Source organism: Parasteatoda tepidariorum, chromosome 5 (genome assembly GCF_043381705.1).
Source record: "Parasteatoda tepidariorum isolate YZ-2023 chromosome 5, CAS_Ptep_4.0, whole genome shotgun sequence".
Classification (NCBI taxonomy): domain Eukaryota; kingdom Metazoa; phylum Arthropoda; class Arachnida; order Araneae; family Theridiidae; genus Parasteatoda; species Parasteatoda tepidariorum.
In genome coordinates, this window is record NC_092208.1 from 31286750 (window position 1) to 31304721 (window position 17972).

The 17972-nt window shown below is 27.2% G+C and overlaps 1 protein-coding gene across 10 annotated transcripts in view; it reads left to right on the forward strand.

Moving 5' to 3' along the window:
• Window positions 1-5683: 5683 nt before the first annotated feature.
• Window positions 5684-17972, forward strand: part of LOC107444174 (vacuolar protein sorting 15) — a 52279-nt gene continuing 39990 nt past the window's right edge. For 7 of the 10 annotated variants that reach the window (XM_043042743.2, XM_071181244.1, XM_071181245.1 and 4 more), the window contains exons 1-10: window positions 5692-6029; window positions 8295-8404; window positions 11414-11458; window positions 11542-11621; window positions 11761-11816; window positions 11906-12055; window positions 12146-12247; window positions 13569-13801; window positions 13953-14079; window positions 16325-16494. In XM_043042743.2, coding sequence (XP_042898677.1) covers window positions 8313-8404; window positions 11414-11458; window positions 11542-11621; window positions 11761-11816; window positions 11906-12055; window positions 12146-12247; window positions 13569-13801; window positions 13953-14079; window positions 16325-16494 — 1055 coding nt within the window. In that variant the 5' untranslated portion in view covers window positions 5692-6029; window positions 8295-8312. Of the gene's footprint in view, window positions 6030-8294; window positions 8405-11413; window positions 11459-11541; window positions 11622-11760; window positions 11817-11905; window positions 12056-12145; window positions 12248-13568; window positions 13802-13952; window positions 14080-16324; window positions 16495-17972 lie in introns of all 10 variants that reach the window. The other 3 variants (XM_071181241.1, XM_071181243.1, XM_071181240.1) reach the window with 3 other exon arrangements.

The window sequence follows — 17972 nt, forward strand, 5'->3', positions numbered from 1 at the left end:
ATGTGACCCAGACGCAGTCTTACAAAAAACTTCTCAGTTTTTCTCAGTTTCTTTGGAAACTTCATCTACATTTTTTTTTTCAAATTTTATTTAATTTTCGGTTATGCCAAAACCTTGCTAAATGTTTTTCTCTCAAAAACTTTTTAGTAATAGAACAAAAAGTCAATTCTTAATGAGGTTTTAACTTCATATGTGACCCAGACGCAGTCTTACAAAAAACTTCTCAGTTTTTCTCAGTTTCTTTGGAAACTTCATCTAAATTTTTTTTTTTTTTTTCAAATTTTTTATCCAGCACTAGAGGCAATGATGGGGGGAATGCTTTAACGATCACAATCTAAGAAAACATTTAATATGATGATCGAATGATTCGTTCTGAGAAATATTGACCTGATAACAACATAATTACATTCTATACATTACGGAAGTGACTATAAAAAATAAAACACCGTTCAGGGATCTGTATTCTAAATACTACAAGGACTTAATTTATGCAACAATAATAATAATTTTTTTATAAATCATGTCTCATGTTCTGGAAAAATACCTTTTCCATATTTAATATAATTTTACCAGTAGTTTTCCAACAATAAGTTCCAAACACTGAACGTTATTTTAAGTTTAACATGTATATTGCATTACTTAGATAATAAAATAAGTAATATTAATTAATAGTCTCATTATATGTAATATAAATTTTATTTATTTTTAAATATATTCCGATTCTGCATAATAAGGCTATTTATTTATTTATTTTTATTCTAAATAGAAATTTTTAATTATAAATATTTTAATTACAAATATTTTAATTACAAGTATTTTAATTACAAATATTTTAATCACAAATATTTTAATAAAAAATATTTTAATTAACAAATATCGACATTTTTATTTGTTGCGTCTTCAAATTTATGTCATCATATTGACTTAACTTTGCTTGAACACATGGCACAAACAAACTAATGAATTAATGTTCAATTAGATTGAATGAATTAGACATTATTGATTAAATGAGTACGACATTAATTCAACTTTCAATAATTATACTTGTACATACGTGTAGTTAAAGCTTAGAACAAATTTTAATTAATTTAATCCTCAGATTAAATTTTACTATCGATTAAATATCCTCTTATAAAAAGGAATATTCGATATAATACGGCAATTTTTATAATTAAAAATATCTTATTTTTATACGAATTTTGACATTTTTGCGTATGTAATCAAATTTGTACTATCGAATATATTTAATTTCACATGAATTCAAGACACTAAATAATTTATCTATTTATATTAAGTAAACTCAAGGTGAATTAATAATTTAATTAAACATTGATTGGACAACTGCACACGCATAACTAAAGCATAGAACAAACGCTCACTTTTAAATTAGTTGAATTATGTCAACTATTTCTACTAAAATAATTCTTAATGATTTCTTTTATCTTTATAAATTTAAAATTAATTTGAACATCGAACAAATAGCTTTTTTAAAAATTATAACTTTTACTTACCAACATGATTTACAACGATCTTCAAATTCGCATTCAAGTTGTGCTATTTCATATTTGCTGTAAAGCAATCGACGAAATGTTCGTCTTCTGCCAAGTAACGTATAACAAATTAAAGAGCTTATTGAAACTGTTATTCTGTTTCCTTGATGCAGTTCTAAACCTAATAAGGGCATGTTAAGGAATAATAGTAATATTCTTATTTGACAAAATGTGTATGTTCTATTAAAGGTAAAAAAATCTAAATAAGACACCTCTAAAAAATAATTTACTAGAAACAAATTTATTGCTAAGATATCGTCTGCATTTTAATTTTTAAAAAAATAAATTATTAATATTATCAAATATCGTCTGATTCTTGAAATAATTTTTAAAGAAGTTTTAATTTTGAAAGTAGTTTTAATTTTGAAATGACCTTTTTATATCATTTGGATCTGTATCGTTATTTATTTATTTATTTTTATATTTATATACATGTTATTGTCTTTAAAGCACTGTTACATATCAAAATCCTTTTTTTTTAAGTCACTTTTTTGTTCTTCTGATCTCAGAAACCCGTAAGTTATGTACTTGCAACGAAGAATATACATAGGGAAAGAAGGTTAGCTTCCGTAGGCATAATGTAAACCAGTCCCCCATGAATTAGTGTGGTTATTGATGGAAAAAACAACATTTACGGGTACAACAGCTTGACAACAAAATTCTTGTAACAGATTTTCACGCTCCCCTCCTCCTAACCACTACTGGAGTTGGGGAGGAGAAGAAAAATTCCCTTTATATTTATTATTGCTCTGCATTCTTACTCATGATAAACGCTACTGTACTCTTAATAAAGATATTCCTTTGAGAATGCATTTATATCATGTTGATTAAATCTGTTACCACATTTTGTCTTAGAAAGAAATAATAAAATGGCATACGAGTGGCAGCGTACCCAATCATACATGTAGAGTTAGCCAACAACCTGTTGTCAGGTGACGTACATTCTAACAGTCACTTTGCTTCTTTTGGGCATGCGTTGGATCTTGCTCACCTTGTAAGTTATATATATATATATTGCAACAGGCTATAGATCATTTTATGTTTTCCAGACATGTCCAGACGAACCGTGCAGCAGCTCCCAGCGTTAATTACGTCTTCTTCAAGCTGGACTTCATCTCATTTCTATATTCTTTGCTTGGAACTCAAGTAAAGGATCACTGATACACAGAAACTTGACCAATAACCTCGTCACCAGCTGGTTGTTTATATGCAAGATGGATTATAAAAGTGAAAGAATTGATAAAATTGAAAGAATGAGTTTTAAAATAAAATGAGCATCTTAAAAGTATTTTTTGAAGTAAATAATAATTATTGCTCGCTTTGAATTTTTGAATAACATAAATGTATGTCCTATTTTGTAGTTTCTGAAATCACCTGCTTGGCTGGCTTTTTGATTATAAGCTTTGGCACACTTCTGTGAATTTAGGGTATGAACCTGCAATCTACACCTCAGTTCAGCTCTCGCTAACTTTATAGTCTTTAAAACATTTCATAAATCTATAAATTTCAATCTATATTCTGCTTGCTACGAAGCTAATGATTTGAGTAAAAGCATTATCAAATTCCTTAACATAAATTAAATTTGTTATACAGCTGAATGTTCTTCCTAAATATGAACTTAAACTATTAATATTCTATGAACATTTTTTTTTCTAAATTATTAAATAATCCCTGTATGTCGATCATATTCGGGTCTTCAGAGTGGAATTGTTTCCCAACAAATTGGTTCGAATTTAATGAAGTTGAGAATATATGCTCAAGTAATATATTTTCTCGTAAAATGAGTGCAATATCGAATTTTCTTTTAGAGTCATCAGTAATATCATCAAATAATTAAAATCTATTTAGCAATTGATGTAAGGAATCTCTCTCTCTCTCTTTCTCTCTCTGTTTCTCTCTCCCTCTCTCGTTGATTTCAAAAGTTATCTGGGAGGAAGACCATCTGGGGAGAAGACCGGTGCCATATGGCACCGGCATATGTCTTTATCCTCCCCTCCCCTTCTCTCTTCTTAGTTATATAGGATATTTCCTCCTCTATATATCCTAGGAATATTCCTAGGATATAGGAATGCACTACGATATTTCCTCCTTTCTTAATATTTTTCATATTTAACTGTCAAAAAAATTTTTTTTTTTAACTTCCACTACACTTTCTTTCAGAGCTGCGTTCATTGTAGTTTTCTATTCCATATAGTTTTCGAACTTAAAAGTTTTTAATCTATTTGAAAATCAAGACAGAAACTAATGTATTTCCTTCTCCTATGACTCTCCACTGGCTATAGAACTACCTACCTTTCATCATTATAATGGTGAAAGGTAGAAAGTTCTACTCTACGACACCTGTAGCCCATTTGGATTGCCAATAGTTAACAAATAAAATTATTTCGCATTTATTTATGTCCTCCAAAGTCTGTATTCCTAAATATAATTCGCGATCGCAAAGCTTGAATACGCCCTCTAGCGGGGATGATATTCTCAGGCTTATATTTATTAAGTTTATCAGAGTTTTATTTATTAAGTCTATCAGAATCATTGGTAGAGTATACTCTACCAATGATTCTGATGCGTCCTACAATGATGAAAAAATGCGTCCTACGTAGGACGCATTTTTTCCCAGCTGCAAATAAAAAGCAAAATTCCCTTATGGAAAAGGCAGAAGAACTTGAGGAAGCGACCGAGAACATTTGTAAATCATTCGGAAACAGAACGGGCCCAACATTTGAAGAACGATTTCTCAATAATTCTTCTTCTAACAAACTTGAACCAGTGATTTCCGTTTTCGTGATCGCATTCTGTTCAAGATATGCGAATTAAGGTAAAATCCATTTTTTTTTTGTCTTTAATTCATGAAAATTAAAATGAAATTATTTACGTCCACATTGCTTACAACATTCCTATGAATAAATGCTATTTTAGAACGTGCAGAACAGTAATAGTTAGAGAATATTCTTTTTTTTATAGAATACTATACATTTCTGTATCTGTATAATTCGGAGAACAACAGTGAAGAATCATCCGAATTACTTGAAATGGCATCATTTGTGTTGATTATTAATGTGCATTTTAATTATTTTTTGGTAAGTATTTTTTTAATTTTGAATGATTGAAATTCATATCGAGATTATATAATTATTAAATTTTATTGTGTGGTTTGTCATCTTAAAGTTAAGGGATAATCTATGTATTATTTGAAAATACAATTTCTTACAAACTTAGAACATTTGATTTTGTATTTCTCCGGATTTATAAGGCAAATGATGAGTGTTATGATTTTTGTAATAAAAAATTTACTTGCAAATAATTTGTTTTCTAATTTGATGATAGTTCTCAACGGAATGGTAATCTACGTCTGATTGAGAAGACTGAAAAAAAAAAAACTATGAAAACTCTTTATTTCTAAATAACGAATTTTCAGGATCGTTTTTTTTTTTCTTAATCATAAGCATTTTTTATTTTACGTTTTTTAGTTTATAAATAATGATTTTTTATCGAAACTTTAAATTTCTTGATCAAAATTGTGGTCAAAAAACTTTTTTTTTCAAGATTAAATTATATAACATTATGTGCCTGTGTATACTCTTTGCATAGTCTCCAGTGCAACTGATGATCGTGAGACGAATTACTGCCAGCAGTCATTCGTCTCAAATAACAGCGCTCCCTATAGATCGTTGCTAACGTGAATTAATTATTTTTTAATTTCTTTCCACTCTCGGTAGATGGTTTTTAAAATAACTATCTATTGATTAAGCAATCAAATTTATGACTTGTTTACGATAAACCAATTTCGTGTAGGACTAGCGTGGATAAAAAAAGTTTTAAAAAAAACTATTCAGATTAAAAAAAATCATACACAAAACAAAAAATTATAACAAAAATCAGGCAATGCAAAGCTAATGAAATTCAAAATGAAGATAAACATTCGAATTCTAACTGCGAAAAGAAAAAACTGATCATGTTTCCTCCTGATCATGAACTTTTTCCAAGAAAAAAAAATGTGTGCTATGCAAAACGGATAGAAACAGATAGCGAAAGGTGACTTATGATGTAATAAAATAAGACAAGGCCGATTTCGACCAATTTCCTGAAATCCTCGCATTCTAACTCTTGAATCAACCAGAAATAGAGAGCTGGAAGCGTTAATAATAAACAAATGACAAAGCCCAAAACAGATGATTTATTTGTAAATAAAGCTTGAAACTGAGCAACTTTTTAATTTGACTCTGATATTTAAGTCTTTCCTTAAGTAATTAATGTCTTCAATCAAATAAATCGCTTCCTAATTATTTTTTTAAGTTAGTTGATAATTTTTTCGTAATCTGTTGCTATTCAAGATAAGTTTAATTGTCATTTCGAAACTAGGCTTGCTTGGATTGTTCTTGAATTTAATGTAATGATTAAGTGGAATTTGTGTAACTTTTAAAATCTAAATTTAATATGAAATAAAAATCAAGGAAATCACAGCATTTGAAGTATAATTAGGTATAGAAAATTTTCTGGAATATTATCTTCTAACTTTTATGTTATATATGAAGCGTACAGAAACCAATGAATCTGTTTCAAACCGCTTTTTTTTTTGTCTTCGATCAATATTACGTATCGTTTTAATTTTACATATTCCAATGCTAAGAGAAATTTAGTATTTGCACTTCCAAAGTGTTTTTTGAAATTACTGTTCGTGATTTCATACTTGAAACAATAATGTACTTATATCTAGTGTTAGTTCATTTCTTTATAAAATAAGCAAGAATTTAAAAGTTATATGTGTATATTCATGCACTGTGATTATAAAAATACTATTACGTTATATTTAATATCAAAACTATTTAAATAAATTGTCAAAATTTAATATTGTTTAAATTAAAATCCAAATTAGCTTTTATTTATTTTTAACTAGAATAAAAACTTAAGTTTTGTAGGATTAAAATTTACTTTGTTTAAAAATCATTGTTTTTAATTGTTCAGTTGAACTTAAAGTCATCTTTTGTGATTATTCGATTATTCTTTTGAATTTGGCATGGAAAGTACATTATTGTTTCAAGTAAGTTCCAATCTAGTACAGGATTCAATCAGTCCCAGCAATTTTTCATATATTTGCACTTTTCAGTATATATTAATGGTTATGGCATCCGCTGATAATTTTTTATATTTTTTCATTGAACTTGAGTGACAATGAAATTTTACAGAGATGTTTGCCTTAAGTCGTAATGCATTTTTATAATACTTCTCCAATTTGAATATAAAAATAATTTAATCAAAACTTAAATTCATTGTTAGTTTAAACTGTGACTAGAAAAATATTGCCAGTCTTTAAATTTGTTAGGTATGAAATTAATAATTTTCATCGCGATATGCACCCATTTTCCTTTTTAAACAAATTAAGTTTGTCAAGTTGCATTTTAAAATTTTTTTTACAAATAATTTCTCTTTGAATAACCTTTTTTTTCTTAACCTTAAAAGGATTCAAACAGCGTTAATTAAATGATAATTAAAATTAACACAGTTTTTAATAACTTTTGCCTGTTATAACTTTCTTTAATGAATTAGCAAGTAACACATAAATATCTCGGATACCTAATCTCTAATTTGTTATTTTGAAATATTTATATGTAACTGTATATGTAAATTCAATAAAATGTACATTTACTTATGAGGTGTTAATAATGTTTCAATTAGAAGGAATCTGGGAGGGGGGCAATAGTGACACATTACCGATTGTCAAGAGTAATGCATGAAACGTCTCCCACAATATGATAATATCAATAATCATCATCTACTTTGTATCATTTATGTGTTTAAGCAACTTTCATAATAAATGCTGCAAGACAAATGGTTCTGTTACATTTATTGCTTTTGTTAAGAATTATTTATTACCTCAAGAGTTTAAATTTAAAAAAATGCTTCCTTTGTACCACATTTTAAACAGATTTTTACAATTAAATATCGAAATTAAAATAGAATTATGAATTTTAGGACTGAAATTAAATTGTTATCAAATCTCAAATCAATTTTTTTTTTTTTAGGTTTATAGTGAATTATAATAATGAAGAAAAAAAAATTTTAATATGTACCTAAACTAAATAATGATTACCATTATCTGTTTTCGTAATCAGTTAACTGTTTCAATTTCGGAAACAGATCTGCAAAGAATGCCCCCCTTATAATTTTCTCTCATGNTACCGATGTCAAGAGTAATACATGAAACGTCTCCCACGACATGGTAATATCAATAATCATCATCTACTTGGTATCATTTATGTGTCTAAACTAAATGCTACAAGACAAATGGTTCTGTTATATTTATTGTTAAGAATTATTTATTACCTCAAGAGTTTAAATTTAAAAAAATCTTCTTTTGTACCACATTTTTAACAGATTTTTACAATTAAATATCAAAATTAAAATAGAATAATGAATTTTAGGACTAAGATTAAATTGTTATCAAATGTCAAAAAAAATTTTTTTAGGTTTATAGTGAATTATAATAATGAAAAAAAAAATTTTAATATGTACCTAAACTAAATAATGATTACCATTATCTGTTTTCGTAATCAGTTAACTGTTTCAATTTCGGAAACAGATCTGCAAAGAATGCCCCCCTTATAATTTTCTCTCATGTTCATGAATTATTTTTAGTTTATTGCATCGAATGAAATGTAAGGTTTCAAAAATTGTAAATCAATACATTTTTTAAGTCTTATATTTTTAATTAGTCATCAGTAATGTTTCCCCTCATCCAATTTTTAGTTATTGTAGAGCTGAACCATGGGAAACCAACTGACTGGCATTGCTCCCTCACAGATTTTTCCTGTGGAATACTATTTCAGTGATCTTCCAGAATGCAGCTTTGATTTAAAGTAATATCTTGTTTTTTGTTATATTTAGTTTTATATTTACCAGTTTAAGTTATTTATCTTTTTATGTTGCTTTAAAAGGTAGAGCCCCATCTTTACTGGTTCTCCTTGCTCCTTGTCAGATCCCATGAAGGGGCTGATTGTGCTCTGGAAAAAATCCAGATTTTTCGCTAACCGTGATCCAGAAGTTTCCGGAGATCGAAGGTTCAGACGTTTCAAAAAATCATTGATCACAAAAGTTTCCAGAAATCAAATTTTCAAAGGTGGAACTTAAAAACACAGTTTATTTTATTTGTAAGGGAGAGCCAGAAGATACTTTATAAGTTTATATTCAAGATTAATATTCATTTTTTATCAGTAGATAGTTATTATAATCATAAACTCAAGAAAAAAAGACGTATTTGTAAATTTTAATTACTTCTCCAGGTCGACATCTGTATTTGTAAATGGTATAGGTATGTGTAAAATTTTAAATATATTTTAAGTCAATTAAGAAATATTGAGAAAAAGGAAAAAACCTTGTTTAAATTCTTTTCAAATTTTTCGATTTAAACTTCTTTTTTTTTTACTCAAGAAATTTTCCAAAATTTTGACTTGGGCTCACAATTACGCTTGCCATGATTACCTGGCATCTAATTCCTTCAAAAGTTTCAATTATTTAGGACTTAAAATGCATTTTTTTAAAAATGTGTGGTAATTCACAGATATATTTGCTTAGCAATTCTGTTGATTCATTTGTGCCACTCTTCAGTCCTCAGAACTGAAAAAGTCAGTGACTAAATTTTGTCCTCTAATTGATATCTATTTTCAATTTGATTTTTAAATAAATTTTTTTTTAAAAAACTTCCATTTTTTTTAAAAAATCTAACAAATATTTTCGGGTAAAAATAAATAAATAAAAAATTCATTTTCATAGTTATTGCTGTATTCCCCTCCTGATTTTACAAAATGCTTTGGAAAGTTAAATTAGGATTGAATTTTTTTAAATGAAACTTATAGAGCTGAGATAAAAATTAATGATGATGAAGTGAAAAATAAGCATAGATATGAATAGTTCCAAGGAAAAAATATAATGCTGTGCTTATTCAGTGATTATTATAAAATTATATACTAAGTTAATTGTTACATTTCCTTAGCTTGCTGTAAAAATAAACTAATAAAATAAGGAAAACGAATATTTTCTTCAAAAAAAAAAATATGAACGAGTCATTGATATAATATGTGGGCCGGTCATTCTTATGGAATGGTGCATTTTGCAGTCAGTGAGCTATTAATTTCTAAGAGTTCTGCTAAACAATGCTAGATCTTATTAGTTAGTTGAAAAAGTTCAATGTGAACATTTTTTGGAGTGGCTCCCTTGTGTTGATTATTTAACAAAAATAACAAGGAATGCAAATAATACAGTTGATATTTTTTCAAAAAAAAAAAAAACTTTATTTCAGTTCATCATAAGCTTACATTAAAGAAAGGCCCAAAACTTGATTTAAACTACAATGCCTTAGTTAAGGCATTGATCTGTCATTGTCATTGTACTGCCTTTCAAGCTGTCATTATTTCCCAATGGCAGCTTGAAGCTGATTCAGTTTCAAAAGAATGTGGGGAGTAAAGGTGACTTTTGCAAAATGCTGACAATATAGCCATACTGAAGCTTTATCCTCCATGATTTTAACCTCACAATGGATTGTTGTGAGAGTATTTTACTTTGCAAATAATTTCATCAAATTTATTAATTAATCTAAGTTTATTAAAAAAAAATTTAATTTAATTTAATTTATTTTATTTATTTTCTTTTATACTTCACTAAATTACCAAAATCAAAAATGGTAATAATAGTAACTAAAGATAATATTACCATTGATTTGGCTTTTGTAATGAAGGGAAACAATTTTGGCTTATATTTGTGCATTGTTTCTTCAATTTAATACTGTCTCATTTTTTAAGTTTATTAATTCTAACTACATTCAAAATAGATTTTTTTCAGGTAAAACGGCAGGTCTTTTGCACTTGACTGTATAAAAGAGAAAGTGGCTTAAGAAACACATTGAAAATTATGAGCATAGTTGTATTACAGTTGTAGTAAACAATCTTTCTCAATGCCTTCACAGTTTATGAGGAAATATTTCATTTTCTTTATACAGGGCCCATGCTAAGGACTTCAAATTATTAGCCAGTAAACCATCCAAATATCAAAAGTATTTTCCAATTCTCAAAATTCCTCGCCAAGGGCAAAACTTAAAATTTTTTTTGATTGATTTTTCTCCCTGAAAAACTTCAAATCAAAATACAAATTTACTATAAATTATTTTATAAAATGCAAATTAAAACCTAGAGTCATTTTGCTGTTGGGAAGGATAAATGAGGATTAAATGTGAAAGAAATAGAAATGGGTTGGGGTTCATTTTTGATAATTTCTTACTAGAGTAGTATTAGAGGGATAAATCTGAAGCAACACGTTGTCACATTATTGATAAATTATTGTCACAAGAAAGCATATATTCTGCACAGTCTCATGCTTACTTAATTTCTCTTGTTGCTTACACTTACATTATCTGGGTTTAATATAATTCTAATTCGTTATGTAACATATCTAATGGAAATTACTGTAATCATATAAAAACTACAGAATTTGTTCAAAAAATTCTTTGCACGGGCCCTGTTTTTAGTCAAAAAAATTTTTTTTGCTTTACTTCAGTTATTTGACTGCTCTGAAAGAAACAGTTCTTCTGTCATTCTTATTTTTCTTATCATTTTTATTTATTTTATTTATTTATTTTTTGCTTTTGCCAATTATTTGAATTATGATTTTATAAATATACCTTAACATTTTGTACTGCATTCTAATTATAGGAGTAGCTTAAAAATTTTAATAAACTAAAAATAAGAATTTTAATATCAAGTATATGTTGGTAATTTTTTTTATCTGTTTTGCTTGCTCAGTTTTGATGTATATTTCTGCACAGATAGTAAATGGCACAAATTCAAACAGATTTTATTCTTTTTTTTTCTTCTTAGTTTGGGAAGTACGAGATTTTTTAAAGTTGCTAGAGCAAAACACAAGTAAGTACATTTTCATAAGTTTTTAATTACTATGAGATATAATCACTTTTTAATAAAATAATTAATAATTTGTCTTTGTTTAGGGAAGGATTGATTGTTGTCAAAGTATTTGCCATTAGGGATCCTTCCTTGCCTTTAAAAGCACACAGAGATCGCTTAGATGGTAATTAATCTCTCTCTTCTGCCTCTCTCTCTCTCTCTCCCTTTTTGATTAATGTGTGCAGACATTTCAATGTTTCAAATAGTATAATACTAATTTCAAAATTCTCAATCATCTAATTTAATTTTTCTATTCATTTTAGAAATTAGAAAGCTCCTAAAAAATGTGCCAAATGCCTTGCCTTTTCAAAAAGCTATGGTATGTTTAAATTTTATTTATTCTTGGTATACCTATTTGAATCATAAAAATACATTCTCATATTTGAAATTTCTTATATTTATTTATAGATAACTGATAAAGCTGGTATTTTAATCCGTCAGTATGTCAAAGATAATTTATATGATAGAATCAGTACAAGACCTTTTTTGAACAGTATTGAAAAACGCTGGATTGCATTTCAACTCTTACAGTGTCTCAGTGAATGCCACAAACTTGGTGTAAATATTCCTTCACTCATATTGAATTTTAATCTTAGTTTATTTTTGTTCAACATGTGTAATTCTTTAACCTAATTTTATTAATTTAAGGTGTATCATGGTGATATTAAACTTGAAAATGTTATGGTGAGCAGTTGGAATTGGCTACTTCTTACAGATTTTGCAAGTTTTAAGCCCACAAATCTTGCTGAGGTAATATAGAAAAATTTATAACTTAAATATTTTTTCATTTCTATTTTCAAGTTTAATTTAGTGTGTGGTTGCCTGTTCAAGGTTTTAAGCTTGATTCACAGTGAACTCGTTTTAAAATTTTAATCTTAAATTTTGTAAAAATGCTTTGATGTAATTATATAAATCTCTTATATTTTCCATAGGATAGTATATTTTAAAATATTGTTAAATCAATTCAGTGGCCCCTTAAACATGGCCCACTATTTTTTTATTATTGGCCTAGACTTTAAATTGTTTATTTTTTAACTGTTTGAAAGAAAGTAACTGACTGTTCGTGAAAGATTCTTTACTTATGAAAAAGTTTGAAATAAAAATCATTTAGTTCAAGTTGTTCAAAAATTACAAAAAGAAAAAGCAGTAAGAGTAACAAAATGTTGTGCCTTGGGACTATTAGCACAACAAGAGATAATAATAAATTGTGGGTGATCTTTGCAATGACCTTGCATTATTTGAATCTAAGTAATATTTTTTTTAACAGCATATTTTTTAAAAAAAAATTAAACTAAACATTCCTTATAATTTTCTCCTATATGTCTCGGATCGTGTTATGTAATGACTTTCAATGAACAAACACAACTGTCAACATTACATTTGTTTGTTAAAATCTCTTTACTTTTTATAATAAATTTTTTCATTTTATTAAAATGAAACCAGTATTTTATATCTATTAATATTACTGCAACTGTAAATTAAGGACTATATTATTATATAACTAATTGTAAACTATATAACTGTAAATTATTATACATGATAAGTATATCAGCAAATATAACTAGAAATCATATTTGTTTGTTAAAATTTCATTATTTTTAAAATTAATTTTTTCATTTGATAGCATTTTTTTAAATATTTCAAATGGCAAGGCAAGAATAAACACAAAAAAGAATGCAGAAACAATAATAAATAGCGAATTAGAATTCAATTAAAAGAAATGACGAAAGTCATTGCCTTGAAAGTTCTCTGGCTCATCAGCAAAGTGCAGTTGCGGTAAAGTGAGGCACACAATGTCTATAACTGAATTACTAAACAGCAGCCAGGTTTCGAAGAGATTTTAATGAACCAGACTGTCATGTCAAGTAATAATTATAAATCAATATTTTATACTCAGTTAAGGATTTTGTTAAGCAAGGGCTTGCAATAACCAAATATGACTTTAGAAAATACTTTCGCCTTTTTATTTATTTATTTTTTAAATAAAATTTCTTCACCTAATAAAAACAATTTCAGTATTTTATATTATTTTCAATATTGTTATTGCATGTAATATATGGTAATCTCATAGGACAACCCTGCTGATTTCTCGTACTTCTTTGATACCTCAAGACGAAGAACTTGCTATGTTGCTCCTGAGAGATTCATTAAAACCATAAGTTCATCGAGTGTGTATAGCATGGCTTCAACCGTAAGTTCTTCCAGTGGAAGTTCAATAGCTCCTCCTTCTCCATCTCTCATCATTCACGCTGATGAAATAAAAACTGGTGATTTGACTGGGGCAATGGACATTTTTTCTTTAGGGTATGCATGTTTTTAATTTACACATTGTAGCGATTCACCTCATGAAATTTTATAAGTCTTGTATAAAAATTTCTAGTTTAAATGGAATACTATCGTTGAGTAAAAATTCTGTTTTTAAATGTGTGGTAATTTAAATTTATTTTATTTTCAGGTGTGCATTAACAGAACTCTTTACTGAAGGTTCTGCTCCTTTTGATTTTTCTCAACTGTTACGATATAGGATAGGAGAATATGAACCATCTAAAGTTCTTGAGAAAATTGAAGACACTAATATGAAGGTAATTATGATTGTGTTTACTCATTTTTATTCTAATTATATAAATTTTATACACCTCTAAACTGGTATTTATTTACTAAAGAAAATAAATATTTTTGGATATTGTATTTATTTGAATGAAGTTGCTAAAATGTTACTATTAGCAGGCTACTTTTAGAACTAGTTAAATATTTAAAATTATGAGGTGTAAAACTTAAATTAGGCTTCTTTTTTTTTGTAATTTATATGAAAATTAATTTGCCCATTCTTAAATGTTTGTGAAACACAGACATGAGATGCTTAGATAGAAACTAGAAATACACAGATTATTTCTATATAGACTTCTTAAATTATACCATTTCTAAATACAAATATACATCGTTTGAAAGAATATATCTTCCTTCATCAGAAAAATAGGAAAGCTCTTCCTCTTTCATCTGTTTTGCAAAGATATATTTTGCTTTGTTCTTCTTTTTTGTATATTGTAAGAACCTGCTTTATTCATATTTTTTTTATGTTTATTTATTCTATTTATTATTTATTTATTTATTTTGGATTTTATATGAAAATTAAATTAGCCTATTCTTTAATGTTAATGAAATGCAGGCATGAGATACTTAGATAAAAACTAGTTGAAACTCAGATTATTTCTATTTAGACTTCTTGAATTATACCATTACTAAACACAAGAAGATATTGCTTGAAAAAATATATCTTCCTTCATCAGACACGATGTACAATATTTTATGTTACAATATTGCAATATTTTACTCTTATTATGCAATATTTTACTCTTATATTACTCTTGCAATATTTTATGTTACCCTGAATTTCATAAATTGAAATCACTAATGCAAGTGCATTGAGGGTTATCTCTTCATGAATCTACAACTTTTGAGGAGGGAAAGATGAGAGAACTCGTTAACAATGGGTTAATAGAGATGAAGTCAAAAGAAATATGTATTTGAAGGAAAAAACTAATGTTAAGCAAGAAAAAACAAATGGAGTATCAAATAGTGACAAAATACTATTGACAAAGGTGGTTTTATGATTACAAGGGCGCCGACAGAATAATGTAAAAGGGGTTGCAACCCTCTAACAAACTAACCCCCCCCCCCCCAAAAAAAAAATTACAAATATTCTGTTATTACATATACTTTCATCTATTCATTTTTTTCAAGATACATTTCTTCATTGTTAACAAGATATTTTTAAAAAAAGCACGAATTTCTTGTTCTTGCAAATTTTGCCACGCGAAACTGTATTGATGGAGCTGGCATAGCTACTGACTTTGAAACACAAATAACTACAAACAGTAGTTTCGTATACTAACGGGTTTGTGCATGCTTAAGATTGTTGTGTTGTGTTGATATTTATTGAGTTTTAGAAGATATATATATACTATGCATAAAGATCTGCCCTTACCGAATTTCATCACTGAAGCTACAAAGTGGTACAAAATGTGGTAGAATAGAGAAAATTCTTATGAATCCCTCGAATACATCGATTTAGTAATTGAAGCCATACAGTTTTATCCAGCTGTAGCGGAGGCAATCACAATTGGCCTAACTCTTCCAGCTACTACGTGCACTATTGAACGTACTTTAAGTACAATGCGACGCATCAAAACATGGAATCGGTCTACAATTAAGTAGTTTGTGCATGCTCAATGTGCGCAAGAAAAAAATCAAAGATGACTCAGAATTCATTGAAAAAGTTATATACATATTTGGACAGCAAACAAGACGATTACAATTCTTGTTTGATTAAACAATTTTTTAATTGTTATGTATCAATAATTACTTAATTATTTGTTTTTGAATAAAAATGTTTTTAATAAAAAAAATTTTATAACAAAATTGTTTTTCTCAATCTCTTTATTTGTTTAAAAAAAGCCAGGGGGTGCAAATGCACCTCCTTGCATCCTCCTGGTGAACCTTGTATGATTATCAAAATCTGTTTAATTGTAAATGTCATTACTTGAAGCAGCTTGAAGTTTCACCTGGCACTCAGGCATGTTTTGATGTTTTTAACCATTCTTCCTCGGTAGTGATTTGTCAAATGATCTCATAGTATTTATCTTTTCGTCACATAAATGCTTATTCATATTAAAGCAGTATGTTTTTTTATTTCCTTTTTGGAAGGGTGTCTAAAACTATTCATTGAGGTCCGTGATTAAGCAATACCCTGTGTTGTAGTTTTATGAATAATGGAATTTTTTGGTGATAAATAAATATGTGTCTAATATCTTATTTATTATTTTTCAGAAACTTGTGCAAAGTATGATGCAAAAAGATCCATCTGCTCGCTTGAGTGCAGCAGAGTATTTAGACTTACAACGAGATAAGGCATTTCCTGAGTATTTCTATTCCTTTCTTAATGACTATTTCAAGATATTTTCAACTTATCCTCGTTCACCTGATGAAAAAATTTATAAGTATGAGTACAGTTTAGCTGAAATGTTGCAAAAATGTGATTTATTTTGTTTTAATTTAAATTTAGTATGCATTTTTTCTCGTATTCGTTGAAGTGCTTTTAAAATTCTATTGAGGTAAATGTTTCCTGACTTGAAATGAAAACAGAAGTTAAATTTTTTTTTAATATAGGATACAGCTTGTGATTTAAAAATAAAACCTGTTGCAAAAAATATTTTAAAATAAGAAAATGAAAACTCAACTTCCATCATATGCAATTTTATGAAAGATGTCCTTTTTTTTTCAATGTTGACTGTTTCCTTATGTAATGCAATTAAACTCTGTTGCCATTTTTTCTTAGAAAATGTATATTATTTTATTAACTTATTATAAAAACTTATGAATAAATTAATTAATAAAAACAATTTTAACATTAAATTTTTTATATATACATACACAGTTTATGTCACATGAAATGTATCTATAATTTGTTTTTTCATTTATAAATTATTATGTATTTATTTATGTTACATAAATAAATACAATTGTAGTTTAGCTGAAATGTTGTAAAATTTTGATTTATTTTGTTTTAATTTAAATTGAGTATGTATTTCTTTTATTTTTTGAAGTATTTATAAAATTCTACCCAGGTATGTTTTTCTGAACTTTTACATGCATAAATTTAAATCAGATGTTTAATTTTTTTTAATGTAAGATACTGTGTATTGCTTAAAAATAAAGCCTGTTTCAAAAAATATTTTTAAATAGGAAAATGAAAACTGAACTACCATCATTTGCAAATTTACTCCAGATCTTTTTTTTTTTCATAATGTTTACTGCTCATAAATTTGATGCAATCAAACTCTGCAGCCATTTTTTTTATAGAAAATGTATATTATTTTATTAACTTTAATATAACTTACAATAAAAAGCTAATTGAAAAAACAATTTTAATAAATACAAATATTTTTTATAATACATAAAAATATTGCTGTTCAACAATTTGAAAAACAAATTTAAGAAATAAGAATGGAACTGTGTACTTTAATAGCACCCTTTTTATTTTAACAATCATTTTCTTCTTTTTACTTTAAAATACTATTTTGAAGTAATAGGAGCTCTCTCAAAATACGTTCTTATTTTGCAGTACTAGTTTGCAAGATGTATATTTTCTGGTACTAATTTTTGTGGAAAATTGCCTTAAATCTTACTTTTGTATAATCATCTCAAATAACAAAAAAACAAAAAAAATTTACATGATTTTCAGAATTGTATGTAAATTTTAACAAGGAAAATGTTTATGTTGCAATATTCAAATAGCAAGATGATAGAAGATGAATACATGCAAACAGTTAAAAAAAATTGTTAAACTTGTTTTTCTGTTTCTAGATTTTGTTTCTTTGGTATACATTTTTTTTTCTTCATATTGTAGTGGAAATTGGATTTAAATCTAACAAAAATCGAAGTCAAGTTAGAATCAAAATGAAGCGGAAAGTGGGAG